Genomic DNA, 20,347 nt, shown 5'->3' with positions numbered 1-20,347 from the left:
AATGTCAGCTGGGATAGGCCCCAGCCAGCCCCCCCGCAACCCATAACAGGACAAGCAGTAACGTAAAATCAACAAATGAATGAATAAATATATTATAATAAGTATGTTTTTTGAGTGTAGAATCACCTGAAAATGAGAAGCATTGTGTTTTCGTTATCTTAGAATGAGCTGTTTATATCTACGTAGGGACATGGTTCTCATCCTAGGGAGTCCGCCATGTTGCACTGCCATGATTCTACAGTAGCCCAGAAGGGACAAACTAAACACTGGTTCTAGATAAGGCCATTCATGTTTTCGTGTCAGCCAATGTAGTTATCAACTCTTCCATGACAAGCTTCGTCAAAACACAGATTTTTCTTTTTTTTGTGATATACAACTGTTTTATTCTGTGTTTTTACTCATTTCAACCACCTAGTTCGTTTGTTTTGGAGAAGAGGAGACCACTGCGAATAATTCAGCCCCTGGTAAGAACCTCCTGAACAATGAACACTGAAGGAATTCTAACTGGGAGTTCACACTCAGCACATCAGAGAATTTTCAGCTGGTTGCAATCTGCGGTCTAAATCCCCCTAAATCTGACATACTGCTCCTGCTGGGAGTGCCATGAAGAAAAATTGCAATGATTAGTAGGTCTGTCACGACAATATCATTATCACCTTATCATAGGATATATGGCCATGACCTCAATCATTTCGCATGCTCGTTGTATTTTACACGCATGGTTGTTTACATAAGGAAGTTAACAACATAAACCAAATAAATAAATAAACCAGAATAAACGGCAGGGTTTTTCTGATCATTATAAGACTTGGGCCCAGCAGTTCTCCTTTTTTTCTTGCCTATTTGTGCTAGTCCAAAGAAAACAAAACAGTTCAACAAAACAAAGACAACACAGTGTAGCTTATTGGTAGTGGGAGAGTCACAGTCCTGGTAGTCATTTACTTGGCAACCCCTGGCTATGAGCCAAAAAGTCAGTTGTTTGTAATTTTATCCTCCAATAACTTCACTCTCCACTCTGTAAATCCACCACCAAACTGTCCAGCTAGATTATGGTGGTAAGTGCAGTGTTTCCTGAAGCTTGCTAAGCTTGTCTTTGAGTTGCAAGAGGCGTCATTTGGTTTTCTTTTGTTGGCCAAATTTTGTATTAAGTCTCAAACTGAGTTATTTTAGGCTACTCCTACACAGATATGCTACTTTTAAGCTCTGTTTAAAAAAAATGTAGATTTTTTTAATTCCAATTCCAATGTCTGAATGTTCTAAGAAATAAAAGTTCACACCCCTTTGTATTTATCGCAATTATTTCTGAGACACTATATCGTCCATCAAAAGTCGTTATTCTGACAGGCCTAACGATTAGTTGATTAATTGATAAGTCAACTGACATAAAATTAATTGGCAACTATTTTGATAATTGAATAATCATTTTAATCCTTTTTTTTTTTTACCGAAAAAATGCCAAACATTTGCTGGTTTCATGGTTCTTAAATCTGACATATTGATGCTTTTCCTTGTCATACATGATAATCTGAATAGCTTTGGATTTTTTTGGAGACTTCACCTTGGGCTCTGAGGCATTTCACTATTTTCTGACATTTCACAAAACAATTAATTGAGAGAATTATGGAAAGATCATGAAAATAATTGTTAGTTGCAGCCTCAACAAAAAATAAAAATATGAGGGTGTGGCACAAAACTAAATATCATTAAAGATATAATATGTGGCAGTTTTGGGTGAACTGATCCTTTAATAGTTCCCTCCATCCTAATGAATATTCCACATAGATGAAGTCGTGTTGAATAATAAATGTAGTAGCTTTTTGCACACACATGCTGCACAATAAAAATCATAAATTTGTTTTAATTATGGCAGCTTCCGTTTTAATCCCTATGTGCTAAAACTTGTTAATGACACTACCTGATTCTGTTGATTCACATTTCAGTTTCCCGGTTCTCTGCATCAAAACCCAGTGACTCACCGAGTAAACACACAGTAAAATATGAAAATGAACATTATTAGGAGTCTCATTGGACCTTAAACTATGACTCATATCAATCTTTTTTTTTTTAAGCATACAAAAAGTCTTATGAAAGACTTCCCACTTGTTTGATACTGTGGTGGAAGTATTGATATTCACTTTGAAGGCAGAGAACAGCAACTGATTGAAGCATCTTAACACTTCTCTGCGTTCACTTTGATGTTCGGAGTCTGACACCAAAAGCTAAAAAAAAAAAAAATAAAAAAAAATTTCATAAATAACGTCTCAGTATTCCCGACAACAACCACATCTGAATTTACTTTATTCATTTCCAACACATCGAGAGTCTGTTCATCAAAATGATGAAGATTTCCAACCAACACTGCAGACTGCACTTTGAAGTATGAGTATGTGCGCGAGTGTACATGTGTGTGTCTGCGTGTGTTTGTGTCTTAAGACCTGTTGCCAGGATACTAGCGAGGCCTAATAAGCCAGTTAATTAATGATGATTCACACTCCCTTGCTGCAGAAAAAGCAGAACCCAGCAACTAAACAATCAAATTAAACATTTCGTCTACTCGCAGAACTGCTGCTCTGTATTCCTCGCTGAGACCTCTCAAGACAAAAAGGTGCAACATACAAACATGGAATACTGCAAACAAGATTTTCCTGCAACAACCAGATTAGACAGAACTTTTTCCTCTGAAATTATTTCCTGTGAGAGGCCTGGTACCACAAAATTCTATTTTCCTGGCCTCGGGATCTCAAGACAGCACAAAACACACAAGGTCAGTGAGAAACCTGATTCTGTTTTTGAATTTAGAGCAAGACAGAAATGCCCAAAAAATAGGTGCCTACAGCCATGTACTTAGGCAAAGCACTGCTTTGAGCAAATGCTTACATAAGCATGCTAACATAGTCACACCCATCCATCCATTTTCAACCGCTTATCCAAAGTCTTGGGGGCAGCAGGCCAAGCAAAGCATTGCAGACGTCCATCACCCCAGGAACGTTTTCCGGCTCTTCCTGGGGGACCCCGAGGTTTTCCCAAGTCAGATGAGATATGTAATTTCTCCAATATGTTCTGGGTCTGCCCCGGGGCCTCCTACCTGCGAGATGTGCCCGGAACACCTCAAACAGGAGGCGCCCAGGAGGCATCCTGATCAGATGCCTGTACCACCTCAACTGACCCCTTTCGACGCGAAGGAGCAGCAGCTCTACTCCGAGCTCCCTCCAGATGTCTGAGCTCCTTACCCTGTCTCTACGGCTGAGCACAGCCACCCTTCTGAGGAAACTCGTTTTGGCCGCTTGTATCTGTAACCTTATTCTTACGGTCACTACCCAGAGTTCATGACCATAGGTGATGGTTGGGACGTAGATGGACCAGTAAATCGAAAGCTTTACCTTACAGCTCAGCTCCCTCTTCACCATGACAGTCCGACGCAGTGCCTGATTCAATGCAGACACTGCACCAAACCACAAATCCATCTCATGCTCTATTCTCCCCTCACTCGTGAACAAGACCCCAAGATCTCAAGGCGTAGCTGTGGGGAGGAAGGGGCCCAGTTTGGTAACCTCAGAATTGCATCTCTGCCTTATGCAGATGATGTGGTTCTGTTCATCCCACCGTGACCTCAAGCATGCACTGGGGTGGTTTGCAGCCAATGTGACACAGTCAGGATGAGAGTCAGCACCTCCAAATCTGAGGCCATGGTTCTCTGTCAAAACAGTGGATTACCCCCTCCGGGATGGGAGTGAGTTACTGCCCCAAGCGAGGGAATTCAAGTATCTCGGGGTCTTGTTCACAAGTGAGGGTAGAATGCCACCTGGCACTAAATGGGACCATAACTTACAAAATGAACGTCATGCTGTATTGAAGAAGACTTGAAAGTTGCAACTGAGACCATAAACCCATACAGGAAAATGTTTACTGAGGTAATAAATCAAGTGACAGAAAGGGTCATTTTCTCACAGACATCTGCACAATCAAACTTCTTTTTGCAACCAGTGAAGTTGCTTGTAGATTTAAGGCGCTTTCACATTGGCTTCACTTTTCAGACATGGTGATAGCCCCTTGCATGCTCACAATGACAATGGTTATTGTAATGTTCACCATCTTAGTTTAATGTGTTAGGCAAATATTTGCTAATTCACAGCAAACACAAAGTGCAGTTTATGGGAATGTTAGTTCTGCAAATATTTTCTTATAAACCAAAACTTAACATTGTCTGGGAACAACAAATGTACAAAACCTTGTGTCAGTTCACCCGGCAGGTGTTGAGATATTTCACAGGACAAGGAAAATCTCTGACTTACTCGTGGCACCTGGAGCACTACAGCCAGTAACATTCATCCTCTGGGAAACATGCATTTTGTACATTTCATAATAATCCATCCAGTAGTTGCTGAAATATTTTGGTCTGGAGCAAAGTAAAGACTGGTCTAACCAATAGCCCGACATCGCCATGCCTCAAGTGTTGCTAAAAATTAAGCTGTTCTTAACTTCACTCCACCGTGGACCTTTGACCCCCTTCAGCACACACACAAACACACTAAAAAAGACACTGAGAGCCTCCCAATATGCCCCCACAACACAACAACCCCCTACAAAATACTTTGAAGCATTCTATTCAAACACAAACATGCACTTGAGCAGATTAGTGCAGAATTTGCTGACGGTTGGAGCTGGAAATGCGGCAGAGAGAGCTGCCTCACAACAAATACCAAGAATACCATCTTAAGCCATCTTTGTTACGGCACAGTCTGTAGATTTGGGATGTTGGAGTGTTACTCTTAGAGCGGCTATACACAAAATCAACATTCATCTTCTTCCACACAACCAGGCGGGCGGGGGAGGGAAAAGAGGAGCAGTAAATCCTTCTCAGGAGAGGAGAGGAGAGGAGAGGAGAGGAGAGGAGATGTCATAGTGGTACAGAGAGAAAGAGACGGGAAGCATCAAAATCTAATGTGCATTTGTAAATGATGCCTGCAGTAACTCTTTCTGATGGATTTACATATTCACATATTTTGTCTAAAGTGTCTTTATTCTCCGTGACAGGAAATGAGAAAGGGAAGAGAGGCGGTTTGTGTATCCATGTATGTGTGTTTGAACACTTGGATCAGCTCCGAGCTTTAATTCGTGGAGATGCGAGGTGAACGGTAATTTGTTCTGCATGTCAGCTGCTGACAGCTGCAGAAGCCCTTCGGCTGGCTCGGCCACGTCGCCTCATTTATTGGCCAAACCCGGCAGGGCAGCGTGATTCAGCGCCAACAGGTAAACCTGCTGGTGATGCTGCCGAACTAAGCGGAGCGGAGACGATGAGTATGGCGGGCCTCTGCAGCCTCGAGTCTGCACCTCTCGACGTTTGAGCTCTGCGTCATTTTTTGTCACCAGCGATGAGATCAACAGGAAGTGACTACAGCAGCGGCTGGCTGCTTGTCTGCCGAGCTGAGTTACATCGAGGGTGTGGGATGATTACAGGCCCAGGGTAGGGTGCAAGAAAGAGCAAGATATTTGTAGGATTAGTCTCTGTTGGCCAGGCAAGTGTGTGTGTGTGTGTGTGTGTGTGTGTGTGTGAGAAAGAGAGATATTATGCTGTCAAACACACAACTCTTAACGTCAAAGCTGTAAAACGCGTTTCTGTCCAGAGTGTGGAAGATCAGGATGAGGGAGACACAGATATGCACAACACCAAGGTGGGATATGTGCATCTGTGTGTGTGTGTGTGTGTGTGTGTGTGTGTGTGGGCTCTACAGTGATTGCTCTGTGTAGGAAGTACAGATTACGCCTTCTCTCCTTCTCTTGCTGTGACCGTGATGAAATCCCACAATGCCAGTCATCACACAGAGAACCTTAATGACGTCCCACAGTGACCACACACGCACACACCTACGCCCTACACAAACACACACACACACACACACGGATGCAGATAGGTTGAGGATTTGTTGGATTTGCTGTCGCTTTCCTCATTAGCTCAGTTCGCCAACATGGCAGGAAGCTCAACAAATAGGCGTCATGGTTCAATGCTAATCTACATTTACATGCCAAAAGAATCAGGTTGTCGAGGAGCTTGTTTCCTCACAGTGACAGGGACACTTGAGAATGGACACACTGCACCAAAGCATCTCTAACAGATACTCCAGGATAACGTCCTCCTTATAAACCACACTCACACACATGGAGGCAGAGAGAAAGAACACTTTCCTTCTCTAGATAATCAAACAGATTAGCTCTACCACATCTTAAGGCTACATAAGACAAGCTTCTGTATGCAAATACACTCATCTTATTAGACTAAATCAAAGAGAAGAGCTGCAAAAAGCATCCCATAACACCTAATTGAGATGCTGTTGATTTGTCTTATTTACCCAGACAAAATACACTTACACTCTCTAGTAACAGCAGCTGCTGGATTTGCTGCTGATAGAAGTTGATGTTTAAGATCAAATGAAGTGAGTGCTGAAAAATCTTTTTCCAGCCCACGTTTTTACATAAGAAGATTTTAAACTCCATCAGTTTAGAGCTTTCAACTTTACAAAGAGTTACTCCCACTGTCTCCAGATACAGAGAAGCTGACCTCAGCCACATTATCTGGGTTTTGGCACCACTGAGGCTGATGGGTCTTTCTGCGGGCTGGTTGTTTTCAGTGTTCAGATTGTGCTGGCTGTGGTCACCTATAATTGACCCCACCCATGTATATTGTTCGTGACATTGATAGAATACACGCTGAGGAAGGGCGTCGTGCCTGAAAAGTCCAAAAGTTAAAGGTTGATTGTGTAAGATTTAGGGGGATGTAGTGGCACATATCAGTGAGGATTGCAGAATGAAACTAGCTAAACCTTCTCCTGGTTTGAATTCCTTTAGTTTTCATTGTTCAGGAGAATTTTCCACAGGAGCTGAATTATCCGCAGAGGTCTCTTCCTCTCCAAAACAAAACAACCAGTTGATTTAAACTGGTAAAAACACTGAATAAAGTATTTACATATTGCAAATGTAATGGAGACAGGTCATTAGCCCAACACAGCTTAACTTTTTTCTGATTCAGATGTCCAGTAGATTTTAGCCGGGAGCAAAATTATCCACATAGGTCTCTTCTTCTCCACAACAAATGAACCTGGGGTCTCATTTATAAAACAATGCATAGGATCCATACTAAAAATGTACGTACGGACAAAAGCCGAAAATGGAAGAGAAATTTAACAACCAGGCTTCCACCTCACCATCTGCATCACCAATTCCCTGTCTCCAAAATGTTCGTAAGCATGGGTCAAAGCTCTTCCCATCAAGTTCGTTTTTATAGGTGACAACTTTTGCGTGAGAAGTGGCGTACACCTCTCTCAGGCCTCGTTTTGTGCATACGCAATGCTTATAAATTAGACCCCAGGTGATTTAAACCAATAAGCACTAAATGAAGCAGTTTCATGATTAAAAATCTGTTTTTTCAACACTGCTTATCGGGAGGGGCTACTTACTATAGTGACTGACACGAAAACGTGAATGACCCTATCTATAGTGAGTGGTTGGTTTGTCCATTCTGGGCTACTGTAGAAACATGGCAGTGCAACATGGCAGTCTCTGTGGACAAGGACCCGCTCCCTGTGTAGGTATAAACAGCTCATTCTAAGGTACTGAAAGCACAACTTTGATTTTCAGGTGATCATACACTAAAGGAAACATACTTATGTTATATTCTATTTCTACCAATATGTCCCCCTAAGTCCTACACACTGGACCTTTAAATTGGAGAGCGGTCCTCATCTTCACTTATATGTCCTCAGTGACTCAGTTTAAGTTACAGTACTAAACCTTATATTACCTTTGCCTCACTCAGTCTCCCTCTGAAGGGCCTCTCAATAAGAATTCATCTCAACCAACTCCTACATATCACCAACTAGGACAATTTGCACAGACACCGCTTCATCAGGGAGGTGAAACTTAGGATTCATTTATTTCTTACTTTACAGCGTCTGCTGGGGTTTGGTGCAAACCTTAAGTACAAATAAATTGTCTCAAGAAAAACAACAACAGTTTAATGTGAAGCAGAATTTAACAAAGAGTTTAAGTATTTGTTCAGAGTTATGAACATCACCATCAGCTGTAACAACAGGCAGGTTAATGGTATCCCTGAAGATAAAATGCTTTGTTTGTTATGAGATTTAAATGAGATTAAAGATGAAGTTCATTTCCTGTTTTATTGCTCATAAAATTAAAATTTAAGCACTATGCTTTTTAGTAAATCGTACTTTATCTCTGATGAGTTTCATCGACAAAACTGGAGATGTGTTTAAGAGGGAATTATTTTTCATGGCTGTTTTTTTCTCCTTGTTTGCAATGTAGCACTACATAAAAGCAGTTTGTTCTCATGCACCATTCGTACGTATACCTACAGAAAGTAATGCAACAAAATTCATATATTCCACGTAATCACGAGCCAGTAACTAAAAAGGGTAACCCATGTATTTGGGAAGGCTGCAATCACGTGATCAATGTGCTTAGGGAAGGAAAGATGGAAGTAATTTAAAGGACAAAAGTCCAACTAAAGACGAAGGTTGGGGCAGTGGATGTGTCACACAACACAGGACTTTCCCCCACGAGATCTGTGTTTGGAGCTGTGTGAAACCAAGTTAGCCTGACGTCACCTTGTTTCTTTTCCTAAACCAAGCCTAGGTAACTTGTCTAAACCAGTGATTCCCAACTGGTCCGGCCACAGGGTGCAAATTTTTGCTTAGTCATTAATTTGTAGTCCACATAGGTTAATACACATAGCATCATACTTGCGTTTGGCCATGTCGCTGAGCTTGTTTGCTGTCTCTGTTAAGTAGCTGTTAGTCACTCGCTCTACAGCAGAAAACAGCACTTGAAAATAAAAGCTCTGTGCTGGAAATTCACTGTACTTACAAATAAAGTGTTTTATTTACAAACTTGACACATTTGCGAGTCACTTGTGGTCCATTCAGAATGGGCCTGCGACCCACTTTTGGACTGCAACCCACCAGTTGAGAACCACTGGTCTAAATCTGAAGACACCCAACCATGTTTCTGTTCTGAAACCTAACTGAAGTGACTTTACGTGAAGTGTGTGACGTCATTCGTAGGGCGCTAACTCATTATATACCACACAAACCAATGTGCGTGTATTTCTGTAAGATATATGGACAGTTGTATGAAGATACTCTGGCCTAAGTAGTGATGTTTTGTGCATGACACAATAAATAACATAACTAAGGGCACAAAGGTGCATCAGGTTTAGGTGAACAAAGACAACAGGAGGTAAGATGCAGCACAACAGGCTGGCAAACCTCAAATCAGCCCCGAGGCACCGATGAAGAATGTGCACTGACCTTTGCTCTCTGACCCCTGTGGTTACTCTCCTGTAACTATACACTCCCACACATACATGCAGCAACACATGTCCGCTCTCTCCCCCTCATTTCTCTCTCTCTCATACAAGAACATCTATCCATTTACAATTTATATTACAACCCTGTACTTCTACACTTGTGAGGATTTTCATTGACACAATGCTCCTTGAACCAAGTCTGAACCCTCAAACAGGCCTCTGAAGATCTCTCCGACGGTAAGGACCCATGCACAGACTTTCCCAAAACGTCCTCAGATTGGCTCTCGCAAAGATAGATGTAGAGGCACACACAAACACAGATGGCCCTTGTGCCACAGACCTCCCCTTACCCCTGCACTCTGCCCCGCTGCCTCTATAATTAATGGAGCAGCCCTGCTCCGGGTCGCTGGCAGGAAATCAGGGGAAGTGTGCATTCATAAATATTTACGGAAACCACCATGAAAATTTCACATGAAGAAGGAAAAACACAACATCTCAAACATATCCCAGTGTACACAGAGGAGGAGTGAGCACTGTATAGCACTTAAAATATCCTCCTCCTTCACTGTATCTGTGTATGTGTGTGTATGTGTGTGTATCTGTGACCAGAGGCTTTGCATCCTCACAACTAATTGCTTAAGATTGGCTCCATTCATTCAAAAAACCTAATTTCATGTTTTTCCTTGGCAGTAACACACACATTAGTTCAGCTCTGTACCTGAGACTAAAGAACTGGACCTCTTTGAAATCAGAAAATCAACTTTAAATATTCCTGAAACACTGAGTCTACACTGATCATTTATGGTCTCCTGTGTTATAACTAGCAGCCCATGAGGCCAGTGTAGGGACATGTGACACATATCCTTATTTTATGGATGCTAAATGAAACAAAAGCAAATATTGGCATGCTGTTAGTGTCTCAATAGCATCATGCTTTTCTTAGGATAAGGCTTTTCTTTGAGAGATGAAAACTTGCATCATGTTTGATTCATGCAACCAGATAAACCCAGCATTGTGTGGTTGGTACTCACAGAGAAACCTGCCCAGAAGGGACACGAGTGCCGGACCCTGGGTGATGTGGTCAGAGCCAGAGCTGCGAAACTGACGGCCAGGATCAGACTCCCCAGGACCATCTGAGAGACCCCCAAAGCCAGCATGATCCTCGTCCGGGTCCTGTACTCCCTTAGCCGGGACAGGCTGCGGGACAGCGACGCGGGGCTCAGGGAGCCCGGGCCGCCGATGCCGCTGCTGCCGCCGCGGGGCAGCGCGTTCACCGGCATTGTCACTGAAGGGTACGACAAGCACAGCAGTACCAGTAAAGGACAAAACACATCCACGGAGAGCAGAGTCGGTGTGTTTCCGCCTGCAGCTGAGCTGGTAACACGGTGTAACTGGAGGTCAGTGTCCGGTGTGGCTGATCTCCATCAATTAAGATACTCGCTCCAATTAGAGATGCGCTGCGGCGGATGGGAGGAGAAAGGTGAGCAAAGAGCGGACTGGACGAGGCACCAGATGTTTACCATAACACACACGCAAAGTAGGAAGATTTTCCAAGTCCAAATATTCAAAATAAACCGCAGGAGTTATCGCAGACTGCTCCGGCAGAGAGTCCATTCCTCAAAAGTCAAAATGCAAAAAGGCAAAAAGAAAAAAACGCACCATCCTGCTGTCAAGCAGCCTTGCACCATTGTCATGCTGTCATGTTCGCCTCTGCAGGCGCTCCAACTACTCAAAAAGCGAGAGATGAACCCGGGATAAGACGCGTGTGAAACAAAAAGGTGCACTCCTTCAAGATTAAACAGAGAAAAAACGGTGAAATGGCGCTGAATTAGTCGGTTTTTTAAATGGTGTGTAAATATCCGCAGGTCTGGAGTGAGCAGTGTTTCCTCTGTGTGAGGCACCAGCCGTGGTTTTCACAGACGACAGCAAATCTAACAGCCAGGACAGGAGATGCACACTGCGTATTGGAGATGTGCCACTGTGCGCGTCTTCATGGCGGCGAGCTGCTGCTGCTGCTGCACGGTGCCTGTTTTACTACGATGTAGTGGAGGAGGGGAGGTGGGCTCGTTACTATCAGGCAACATCAAGAGAAAGAAAAAAAAAACCTGCGTGTGATTTGTTACTGGCTGCTGGTGATGTAGTGCTTCATGGGAACGTGGATGATCACGAGCAGATTAGCCAAACAAGAAATCATTTTTTTTTTTGGAGAGGGTGCACGTTCTGTGTTGCGTAAAAATGCTCCAGTGTGAGTGTTGTAACAGTTCCATTACCAGGATTGAAAATGTCAGGTTTAAGTTGAGGTGGGTTTACCTTTGAGAAAACATAGTGACTGTAGGTTGAGCTGAGCTCCAGCCGCAGCGTCAGGACATCATCCACCGCATTGTCATTGAACACTGGCTCCGGATCATCTGTCCTTCAGTGTGCAGGCTGCAGGTAGTGAATGCGACACACCTGGAGAGGATTGTGCCTAAAGAGCTGCTTGAAATTACACTGGCTGCACATTGTTATATAATTAGTGATGAAAGGAAAATGTCCCAGTGGTTCCCAACCTTCATGGCTTGTGATCCATCACTTAGCTGTGACCCCTTTCTTAGAGTTTTATTTAAAAGACACTTAGAGGCTTGACGAAGTGAAAAGAGTAAAATGAATCATCACTAATACCCCACAACCTGCAAAGCTCCTTTATTTGTGCAACCATTATTTGTAGTTTCAATATAATGCATTTTATATGAATATATATAGGCCACTTATTGGGGCACATTTTGCTCCTTGTTCCTCATCAAATGCTTTTTACCACACGCAGGCCGCAGGGACTGAAAGCAAGAAAATACAAATATTGAAAAACACATTAAAATCACATCTGAAGGACTTTTGTGTTTCTGACCTTGTGCTGCACTCATTCAGAGCTCAACTGCGCCATCTAGCTGTGATAGCTGAGCCACGGTTGCTGTGATGCTCATTACTAAAATGATATACAGCCAAACATGACACTGAGAGACATGGATGGATTAATGAATGGGCCTTACTGGCACAGGCCCAGAGTGTGTCCAATCACCCACTCACCCACCACCCATACTTGGTCTTCACTGCAAAACGTCACTGTACAAATGAGACATGCAAAGACATGCAAAACAACAAAACAACCATGAGGAGAAACAAAAAACACAAAACGACTACACAAAGGTACTTCAGTAACACAAAAGATGCCCCCCTAAAATATATATATATATATATATATATATGTATGTATGTATACAAAACACAAACTCATAACAACCACAAGACATAAAAAAACCTAGACACAAAATGACGTACAACACAAACAAAAAACAAACACAAAATGACGAGAGACAATTAATCACCAACAAATAAACAAAATGACCACAAAACAACATAAACTGCCTCAAGTGCTTTTAGAAATTGTATGTCCTTTTTTCAGTTTTTTAATTGCATGTCCTGTTCCGTGGGGGTGGGGTGGGGTGGGGGGGGGGTTTGTCTCTTCTTTGTTGTATTTAAGGTAGCCTCATGTAACACCTTGGCTAAGGTACTACAGTTAAAAAAAATACCCTGGCATTTTTATACCATGTGTATTTATTAATTTGCACTGTCCCTTCTTTAATAAACTAAAAAAAAAAAAAGGTAAAAGATGCACACTGACTACAAAGAGACAAAATGTGTCTTGCTCTTATGTACGAGAGGTGGTGGGACGTTTTGCATATCTGTGCTCAAGGGCCCCTTATTTCATAATCTGCCCATTTCATAGAGCTGAAATAAACAATTAATTGATCAGTTGATCAGTTTAATGACAAAAATGAATCAGCATTCATTTTCATAGTAGTCATTTACTTAAGACATTAAGATCCTCAGGATGAGAATCAGCTGTTTTTTCCTTGTTAGGGTTCCTACACCTTCTGAAACAAAAGAAATTCAAGGCTGCTTCAAGGACTCCCCAAGCTCATGCGCCTCAAATTCAAGGACACAGCATGGCACAGTTTGGGACATGGATCAGGGTTAGTAAGTTGCAACACTGAGAATTTTTATAAAAACTAGCCGGCTTTACAGACGCTCACAGACAGCAAGTACCATTTTTAAATACTTCCACCACTACTACTACTACTACTACTACTAATGATAATGATAATAAGGACTTTATTAAGGACAGAGAAAAGTCCATACCATACCACATAAAAACAATCGTCTAAAATATGTATATCGAAGGAGCGTTATCTGTGATTTGCAAATAAACAACAAAAAAAACCCATAAATTCAAGCACTTTCAGTGACCATTGTCTTTGTTCAAAAACTGTCAAGGCCTTTATTTTTTCCCCTCAAACTGACAAACTTTCAAGGATTTCAAGGACCAATAGGAACCCTGTATTAAACTAAGTATCTGTATTTCTGGGACAAACAAGCAATTTGAAGGTGGTTGTGATCTGTCATTTTCATAGTTTTCTTGATGAAAGGATAAATTGGTTTAGTCAAGAAAATAAAATTTCACATTACCTGATAATAAAATCAATTAGATAGATAGATAGATAGATAAGACATAATTCACTCTGTATGGGGCAAAAAAAACCTTCCTCACACTGTTTACTTTAAAAATGATTTTATTTATTAATACAGTGGTATACTTAAAATTGTGTTGCAGAGGAGAAAAAAAGTCAGCCACACGTGAAGAGCTAATATCCAATTAAAGCCGTGTTATATCTAAAAATAAAATGGTACTGGTGTGCCATACATCATATATCGTCTATTAGTACAAAAATACATTTAAGGGCACACGATACAGCATCCAGTATCACAAATCAGTGGGGGGACACTTTGAGAGCACACCCTTTTTAAAGAAACATGTTTTAAATGTATTTTAGCCCAAGCACTTTCCTGATCCTTAGAGAGCCACGAAAAGACCGTTTTTTTTTGTTTTCTTTTTTCAGTGTGACCATAACATAGTGTGAATATACTGGTAGAAAAGATGTGATGTATTATCGTTAGGTTACAAGTTCCAAGGCTCGAGGGTATATCCAGAATACAAAGATAACCACGTTCACTTTCTTCCACTTTTTAAAACATGTTTTCTCTAGGTTTTATACAAAAAAGAAAGACATACAAAAAGTTCATTTACAAACAAAAGAAACAAGGCAATATGCTAGATTTATTTACAGCCACTTCTTTTCTGGTTTTTCTTTTCTTCTTTAAGTAATGCATAGCAGATAAAAGAAGAGCATACCTTTGTTATCCTTTATAAACTGTTACTGTGTGCTAAACCCAAGTTCATTTATACAGTGGGTTCACAAAAAATGGCAAAACAAATGACATTATACCATAATTTATCATAACTTATTTTGTTTCTCTTAATGAAAAGTGAATAATCTGCAGATAAGGCATCACTGCTTATTTGTGTGTGAGTGCAAGAGTGCACAGAGAGAGGAGGAGGAAGAGGAGAAATATATGTGAGGAAGGAACTGAGGAGGCTACTGGACCTGAGTAAAGAACATGCATAGATCTCCCTCAGGCTGGAAGGAGAGACGTGGTACTCTGTAAGAAATTAAGCTACAAGATATCACTGTAGGAAAAAAAAGGAAGAATAAAGGAAGGAAGAACGTCTCTGAAAAGTGTGTGCTGCTTGGGTTCAGATCCAGCTCGTGTTTCGCCGACTCCTTCAACAGATCACCTTCACTGGCTCACTCTTGCCTCTGTCTGTCTCAAACCTTCATTAAAATCCCCTCAGTGTGGAGAAAATGTGGAGATACATGTTTGTATTCAGTCATCTGAACTGAAAAATAACTATTTGTTGACTTGTAATTTAATTCACGAGTAGAATTTTAGTAGATTTTCTCTATGCTACTATATATACTGTCTGCATATATAGCATAAATATACCAACACAGATTTCTGAAGCATGTACGGTGCCTCAGAAGCCATCCATCCATCTATACTCATGTCAATAATTACATTAAACATTGCCTTATATAAAGGATCGATCCTCAGTGGCATGGGGCATGCATCCATGGTTTCATTTCACATCACAACTTCAAATCGGGGAGAAAAGTTTAAAGAAGAGCTTGTAACGATCATCAGTGTCTCGCCTTCATCCATGGGTGCAGTAAACAGCACTGACTGGATATCCTTCATACTCCAATATGTTGTGTGTGTGTGTGTGTGTGTGTGTGTGTGTGTGTGTGTCTCTCTCTCTCTGGAGTGCATCTGTCAGTGTGTGTGTATGTGTTTGTGTGTCCATCTTCTTCATTTGATCCCCCACGGTTCCACATTCAGTAACATCACACCTGCGGGTCCGTCCTTAAAAGTGGTCAATGAGCACAGACACACAGTTGGCTCCCACCAGGTAGTTGGGGTCCCCGGGGAGAGACTTGTTCTGCCAGCTTTTTGGGTCACCTGCGGAGAGACAGATGGGGGACAGTGAGTCATAACAGCTGCTTTTTTTTTTCATGTGAAACTCAAACTGTAAGAGCCTGTCTACACGTATACAGATGTTTATGTAAACGGATATTTTCATCTACATTTCGGCCTCTCGTCTACAAACTGACTTTTAGGTCACTAAAGTTACTGTTTATCTGCGTCTGTTAGTCTCCTGACACAAAAAGGTGACGGTCGACCGTTGGTCAAAGTCAGGCAATCAGCACGTGTCTGCCGCCCTAGTTTTAGCGGTGTGTCCCGCGCTGTTGGCACTAGTCCGCCCTTGTTTTCTGTTTTCTTTTCCAGCTGTTCAACATGTTGAGTTAGTTTTGGAGACAGCAAGCTCATCAGTGAATGAAATCACATTAAGATTATTTTAGCATCTTTAGCAGAAAGAGTTCGCTAGCACACTGTAAATATCCTTTGTTGTTTCAGCACCAGGTCGTGTTGTTAAAGTGCTCACTGGCTAACTAGTGTCTTGAATGCTTTTTTAATAACAAATACAGACTACTGCCGCCTGCTGGTATGGAAATTGTGTCCTCTGGCACAGGCACAGAACATACGTGCTAGTTGGCTGTTAGCTGTAGTCTTTGCGGTGTGTTCAGGTGCAAAGTCTTGGCTGAGACACGGGCGACAAGAGCCGATACAACACTCGGCCTTTAGTTCTTTGATGTCAGTCTGTTGTGTATGGGCCCTCAATCAGAGTGTTTGGAAAACAATGACATCATTTCCTTGATTCACACAGATCCACAGTTGCTTTGTGTAATGAGCTTACTTCAGACACAACGAAAACAACGGCAGACTACGCCATTAACGTTACTTTATTGACATCATGTTGGCACTGCTTGGTCTACCTTACACTTAAACTCAGTGATGCTGCACCACTTCACGGACGACCACAGAGGCGTCTGCTGCGCCTAATGTCATTTGGTCTACCTCAACGTCCACAGTTTAAAGGTCACCAGAAATGATGGCTTTGAATCAGGTCCGATTGAACCAGCGGATGGTCGGACATTTTCGAGAGTTGGACTGTTGTCGATGAGGAGAGGAAGGAAAACTCTGAGTGAGCTCCTTCATCCTTATAATGAAGTGGGATCAACAGGACAGTAGACAGCCAACACTGGCGAGCAATTGGGATGGTTTTTGTGTTGTAGTGTGGATAGAGATACTTTGAATGACGAATGTCGTGTGGACAGAATTTCTTTTTTTTTAGAAGCAGTACATAAGCTTTAGGGGGATTTAGCGGCATCTAGTGATGACGGCTACAGATTGCAACCAGCCAAAACTTCTCCTGTTGACAGTTCCTCAAGTGTTCATAGTTCAGGAGGTTTTTACTGGGAGCTGAATTATCCGTAGAGTTCTCTTCCTCTCCAAACGTATCAACCAGGTGATTTAAACTAGTAAAAACAGTGAATGAAGGAGTTTTGCATTTAAAAATCTGATTTTCCACTTGTCATGGAATGGCTGCTAACTATGGTGGCTGACGTGAAAAATGTGAATGATTATCTTGAGTTTGATTTGTCCGTTCTGAGCTACTGTAGAAACATGGTGGTGCAACATGGCGGAATATGTGGACGAGGACCTGCTCCCTACGTAGATATAAATATCTCATTCTCAGGTAACAAAAACACAACGATTCTCATGGTGGTTACACTCAAGAGAGCATACTTTTTATATTACATTATATTCAATTTCTGCCAGCATAATCCCCCTAAATCCTACACACTGGACCTTTAAAATGGAGAGCTTTCAGTTTTCAGAAATATCTGAATACGTGTAGATACAGGGCCTGAGGCATCTGATAAGCACCATACTCTTGCTGACTCCTCTTCACACCACAAAATCTATCGAACAACGAACTCATGAACTACTGTTCTCGTTTTAAAACAGCACTGACTGCAGCAGAGCATGATCGTATCTATTGTCTTTGAGCCACGTTAAGTAATATCACATGGTTTTGTGGCCTATAAAAGCGAGCTAAAGCAATTTAATATTTTTATTGAACGTCCCCCAGCCTCCTGCCGGCTGCAAATTAAACCTCAGTCACTGTGAGGTCTGAGTGTAATTGCAATTATAAACATACAGGTCTGTGCCAAGAGGAAAGTTCCAGTAATCAATCAGAGTAAACGGAGCCAGCTCGGCAGAGGTCCATCGATACAGTATACACTCACTATAAATACAGCCTCCTCATTGACATCGACCGTCGGTCCCTCAACTGTCAATCTTATGCTCAATTCTGGGTGACATGGAGGGGATAAATATGACCTGAGGAGCATCTTCTTTTCAGGTACGCAAAATGACAGGCAGAGGGGGGAAAGCCCCAAAACTCAGACACTTTATTTCAAGTTTTTAAGATTGATGTTTCGTCAATCTGCCTTCTCAACAGTGTGATAGCTTGAATAGTATTATTAAACTACAAATATCATCGGTGGTCAAACCCTAAAGAATGCAAGTAAGATGAGATGTTGCATCATCTGATGTCAGTGCTTTCGTTTCACTCTGTTCGACATTAAGAGAAGTCGTTTCTTTTATAGAGTTTAACTGTATCACAGTGGTTCTGGTTTCAGCCTTTAAGTTAACACAATGATCTGCAGAATAACAGTATATACACAGAAAAGCAGCAGTAAGATACAGAGTTGTATAGGCAGGAAAAGGAGAAGCAGGGAAGCAAAGTGAGAAGAAAACCAGAGCAGGGACAGGAGGCCAGAGAGTGGCCTTGCTTTACAATAAGAGGATTATGAGGCAGCCCGATAATCCTCCCACAATTCAGCAGGACAACGGAGTGAGCTCACATCTCATTCAGCCCTTCAAGTCTCATCCTTAAAATGAGGCTAATTAACAGCTAATCCTGACCACTGCCAAAATTACCACTGTTTTTGAAGACGTGAGATGTGAGAGGGACAGTGTTGAGAAAAGGGAAAGCAGGAATTAGATACTTTCTTCTGTTTTCTTTTAAAACGTTCTCAGCTGAAGCTCAACCTCTCCACGAGGACGTTTGTTTGCTCAGTTACATGACAGACTAACTGATGGCCTATATTGCTTTTGATTTCCATTAACATGATCTGTGCAACGTCCTCCCTCTATCTCATTTATTGCTCTAAATTCTACATTGCTGATCAATTTCAATGCTAAACATGAATATTCACTTCTCAAACAGTAATCTGTTTCGTGGTTTTAATTTGACTTTCACAGGAACGTCTTTATTAGCTGGTTAATCAGGCCCGGTTACGCCTCAAAAACAGATATTAGAATTGAGTTATCTCAGAGTGTTACGAGTTTGGTCCGTGAAGTAACCGTTTACTGAGAAGGAGTTTCAATTATCTGAAGGGATTTGCCTGAATCATCTCCAGCAACCTCTGAGAGCTGTGAATTATTTATCTGTTTGATTACTTCTATTTCCCTGTTTTTACCCAAGATCCAATTTCACAACCTCTCTTTTTAGTAAACAAACTGAAGCCAGTCTGGAAAACAAATTAACAGGAAAATTCATTTTCTTGCCACCTGAAAGCTACCTCGAAATGAGACACAAGCTAAATTTAGAGAGCTATATTTCGACATGGTAACGAGACATCTTTGTTTTCTGCAGGATAAAGGTAGATACAGGCAGTATTGGTTATGACTGTGTCCCAATTTCTGTAGAGATCATTACAAACTGTTCTTCAGGTCAGGATTTGGGTGGCTATGTGAGACAAATCACTCAGGGCAGAGCAGCATGCATTATACGTCTACCTGATGAAATTAAATTGTTATACAGCCAAGTGTTTGATGCATGGATGTTAAATGAAAGAAGAGAAGCTTGTTAAAATGACTCAAGAGGTGAAAACTGAGAGAGGAAAACTGCAATTTCAGCATGAGCAGAGACTTTGATCTGAACACCAAATACAGGAAATCAGTGATACAGTGAATGAGAGATTGAGTGGGTGAGTTAACTAAATGATGAGAATGAATCAACCAAAGCCATAAATTATATATATATAAATTTAAAGAGGGTTTACCCGTAGATTGATTCTCAGATATGGTGACTGACCAAATTATCTTGTTATTTTTTTTTCCTCAATTGATTTCTAATGAAGAGAATCAAAAATAGGGGTAACACTACAAACAATAATAATTATAAAACAGTGACCCACAACCCTCAAATTGTCACACAGCCAGCCCAAACGACCCCGAAAGAACAGAGAGAGCACAGCATACCCGACGAGGAGTCGGAGGATTTTAGAGCAAAAGACCAACCATCAGGGGTCATAGACGCACAGTGAGGTAAGCGCAGCTCCACAGGCTTCAAAAACTTGAGGCCGTGAGGTCCACACATCACCAGAGGGCTGAGCAGAGTCTCTCCTGTAAACACAGAATTCAGGACGATTATATATAAACACACACACAGGCTGGTCCTGAATGCATTTTATACCCGACAGTGCTAGTAGGCTTTGTACGCCTGGGAATATGGTGGAAACAATCCTACTTTAGATCTAGCACATCTCCCAAAAGGACAACATGTACAATTGTACTCTAAAAGACTGGTTTCATAAAGCATTGAATAATTTACAGGGTTCATACAGACATTAAGAAATACAATTCAAACACATTCAAGTCCTTATTCAAGCACACCCTTTT

The 20,347-nt window shown here is 41.6% G+C and overlaps 2 protein-coding genes across 10 annotated transcripts in view; both read right to left on the bottom strand.

The window, feature by feature from the left end:
* Positions 1 to 11,490, bottom strand: part of fam189a1 (family with sequence similarity 189 member A1) — a 151,940-nt gene extending 140,450 nt beyond the window's left edge. Inside the window, exon 1 of one of the 2 annotated variants that reach the window (XM_049564970.1) lies at positions 10,351 to 11,490. In XM_049564970.1, coding sequence (XP_049420927.1) covers positions 10,351 to 10,599 — 249 coding nt within the window. In that variant the 5' untranslated portion in view covers positions 10,600 to 11,490. The remainder of the gene's footprint in view (positions 1 to 10,350) is intronic. The other variant, XM_049564980.1, reaches the window with a different exon arrangement.
* A 2,418-nt stretch (positions 11,491 to 13,908) lies between these two features.
* LOC125881656 (tight junction protein ZO-1-like) overlaps positions 13,909 to 20,347 on the bottom strand; it is a 59,095-nt gene continuing 52,656 nt past the window's right edge. For 4 of the 8 annotated variants that reach the window (XM_049564899.1, XM_049564916.1, XM_049564908.1 and 1 more), the window contains 2 exons: positions 19,928 to 20,071; positions 13,909 to 15,712 (listed from right to left, as the gene is read on the bottom strand). In XM_049564899.1, coding sequence (XP_049420856.1) covers positions 15,618 to 15,712; positions 19,928 to 20,071 — 239 coding nt within the window. In that variant the 3' untranslated portion in view covers positions 13,909 to 15,617. The remainder of the gene's footprint in view (positions 15,713 to 19,927; positions 20,072 to 20,347) is intronic. The other 4 variants (XM_049564934.1, XM_049564952.1, XM_049564942.1 and 1 more) reach the window with 2 other exon arrangements.

This window comes from Epinephelus fuscoguttatus, linkage group LG2 (assembly GCF_011397635.1).
Source record: "Epinephelus fuscoguttatus linkage group LG2, E.fuscoguttatus.final_Chr_v1".
In the NCBI taxonomy this organism is placed as follows: domain Eukaryota; kingdom Metazoa; phylum Chordata; class Actinopteri; order Perciformes; family Serranidae; genus Epinephelus; species Epinephelus fuscoguttatus.
The sequence above is the reverse complement of the archived record's forward strand: the minus strand, read 5'-3'. Positions and strand labels throughout refer to the sequence as shown.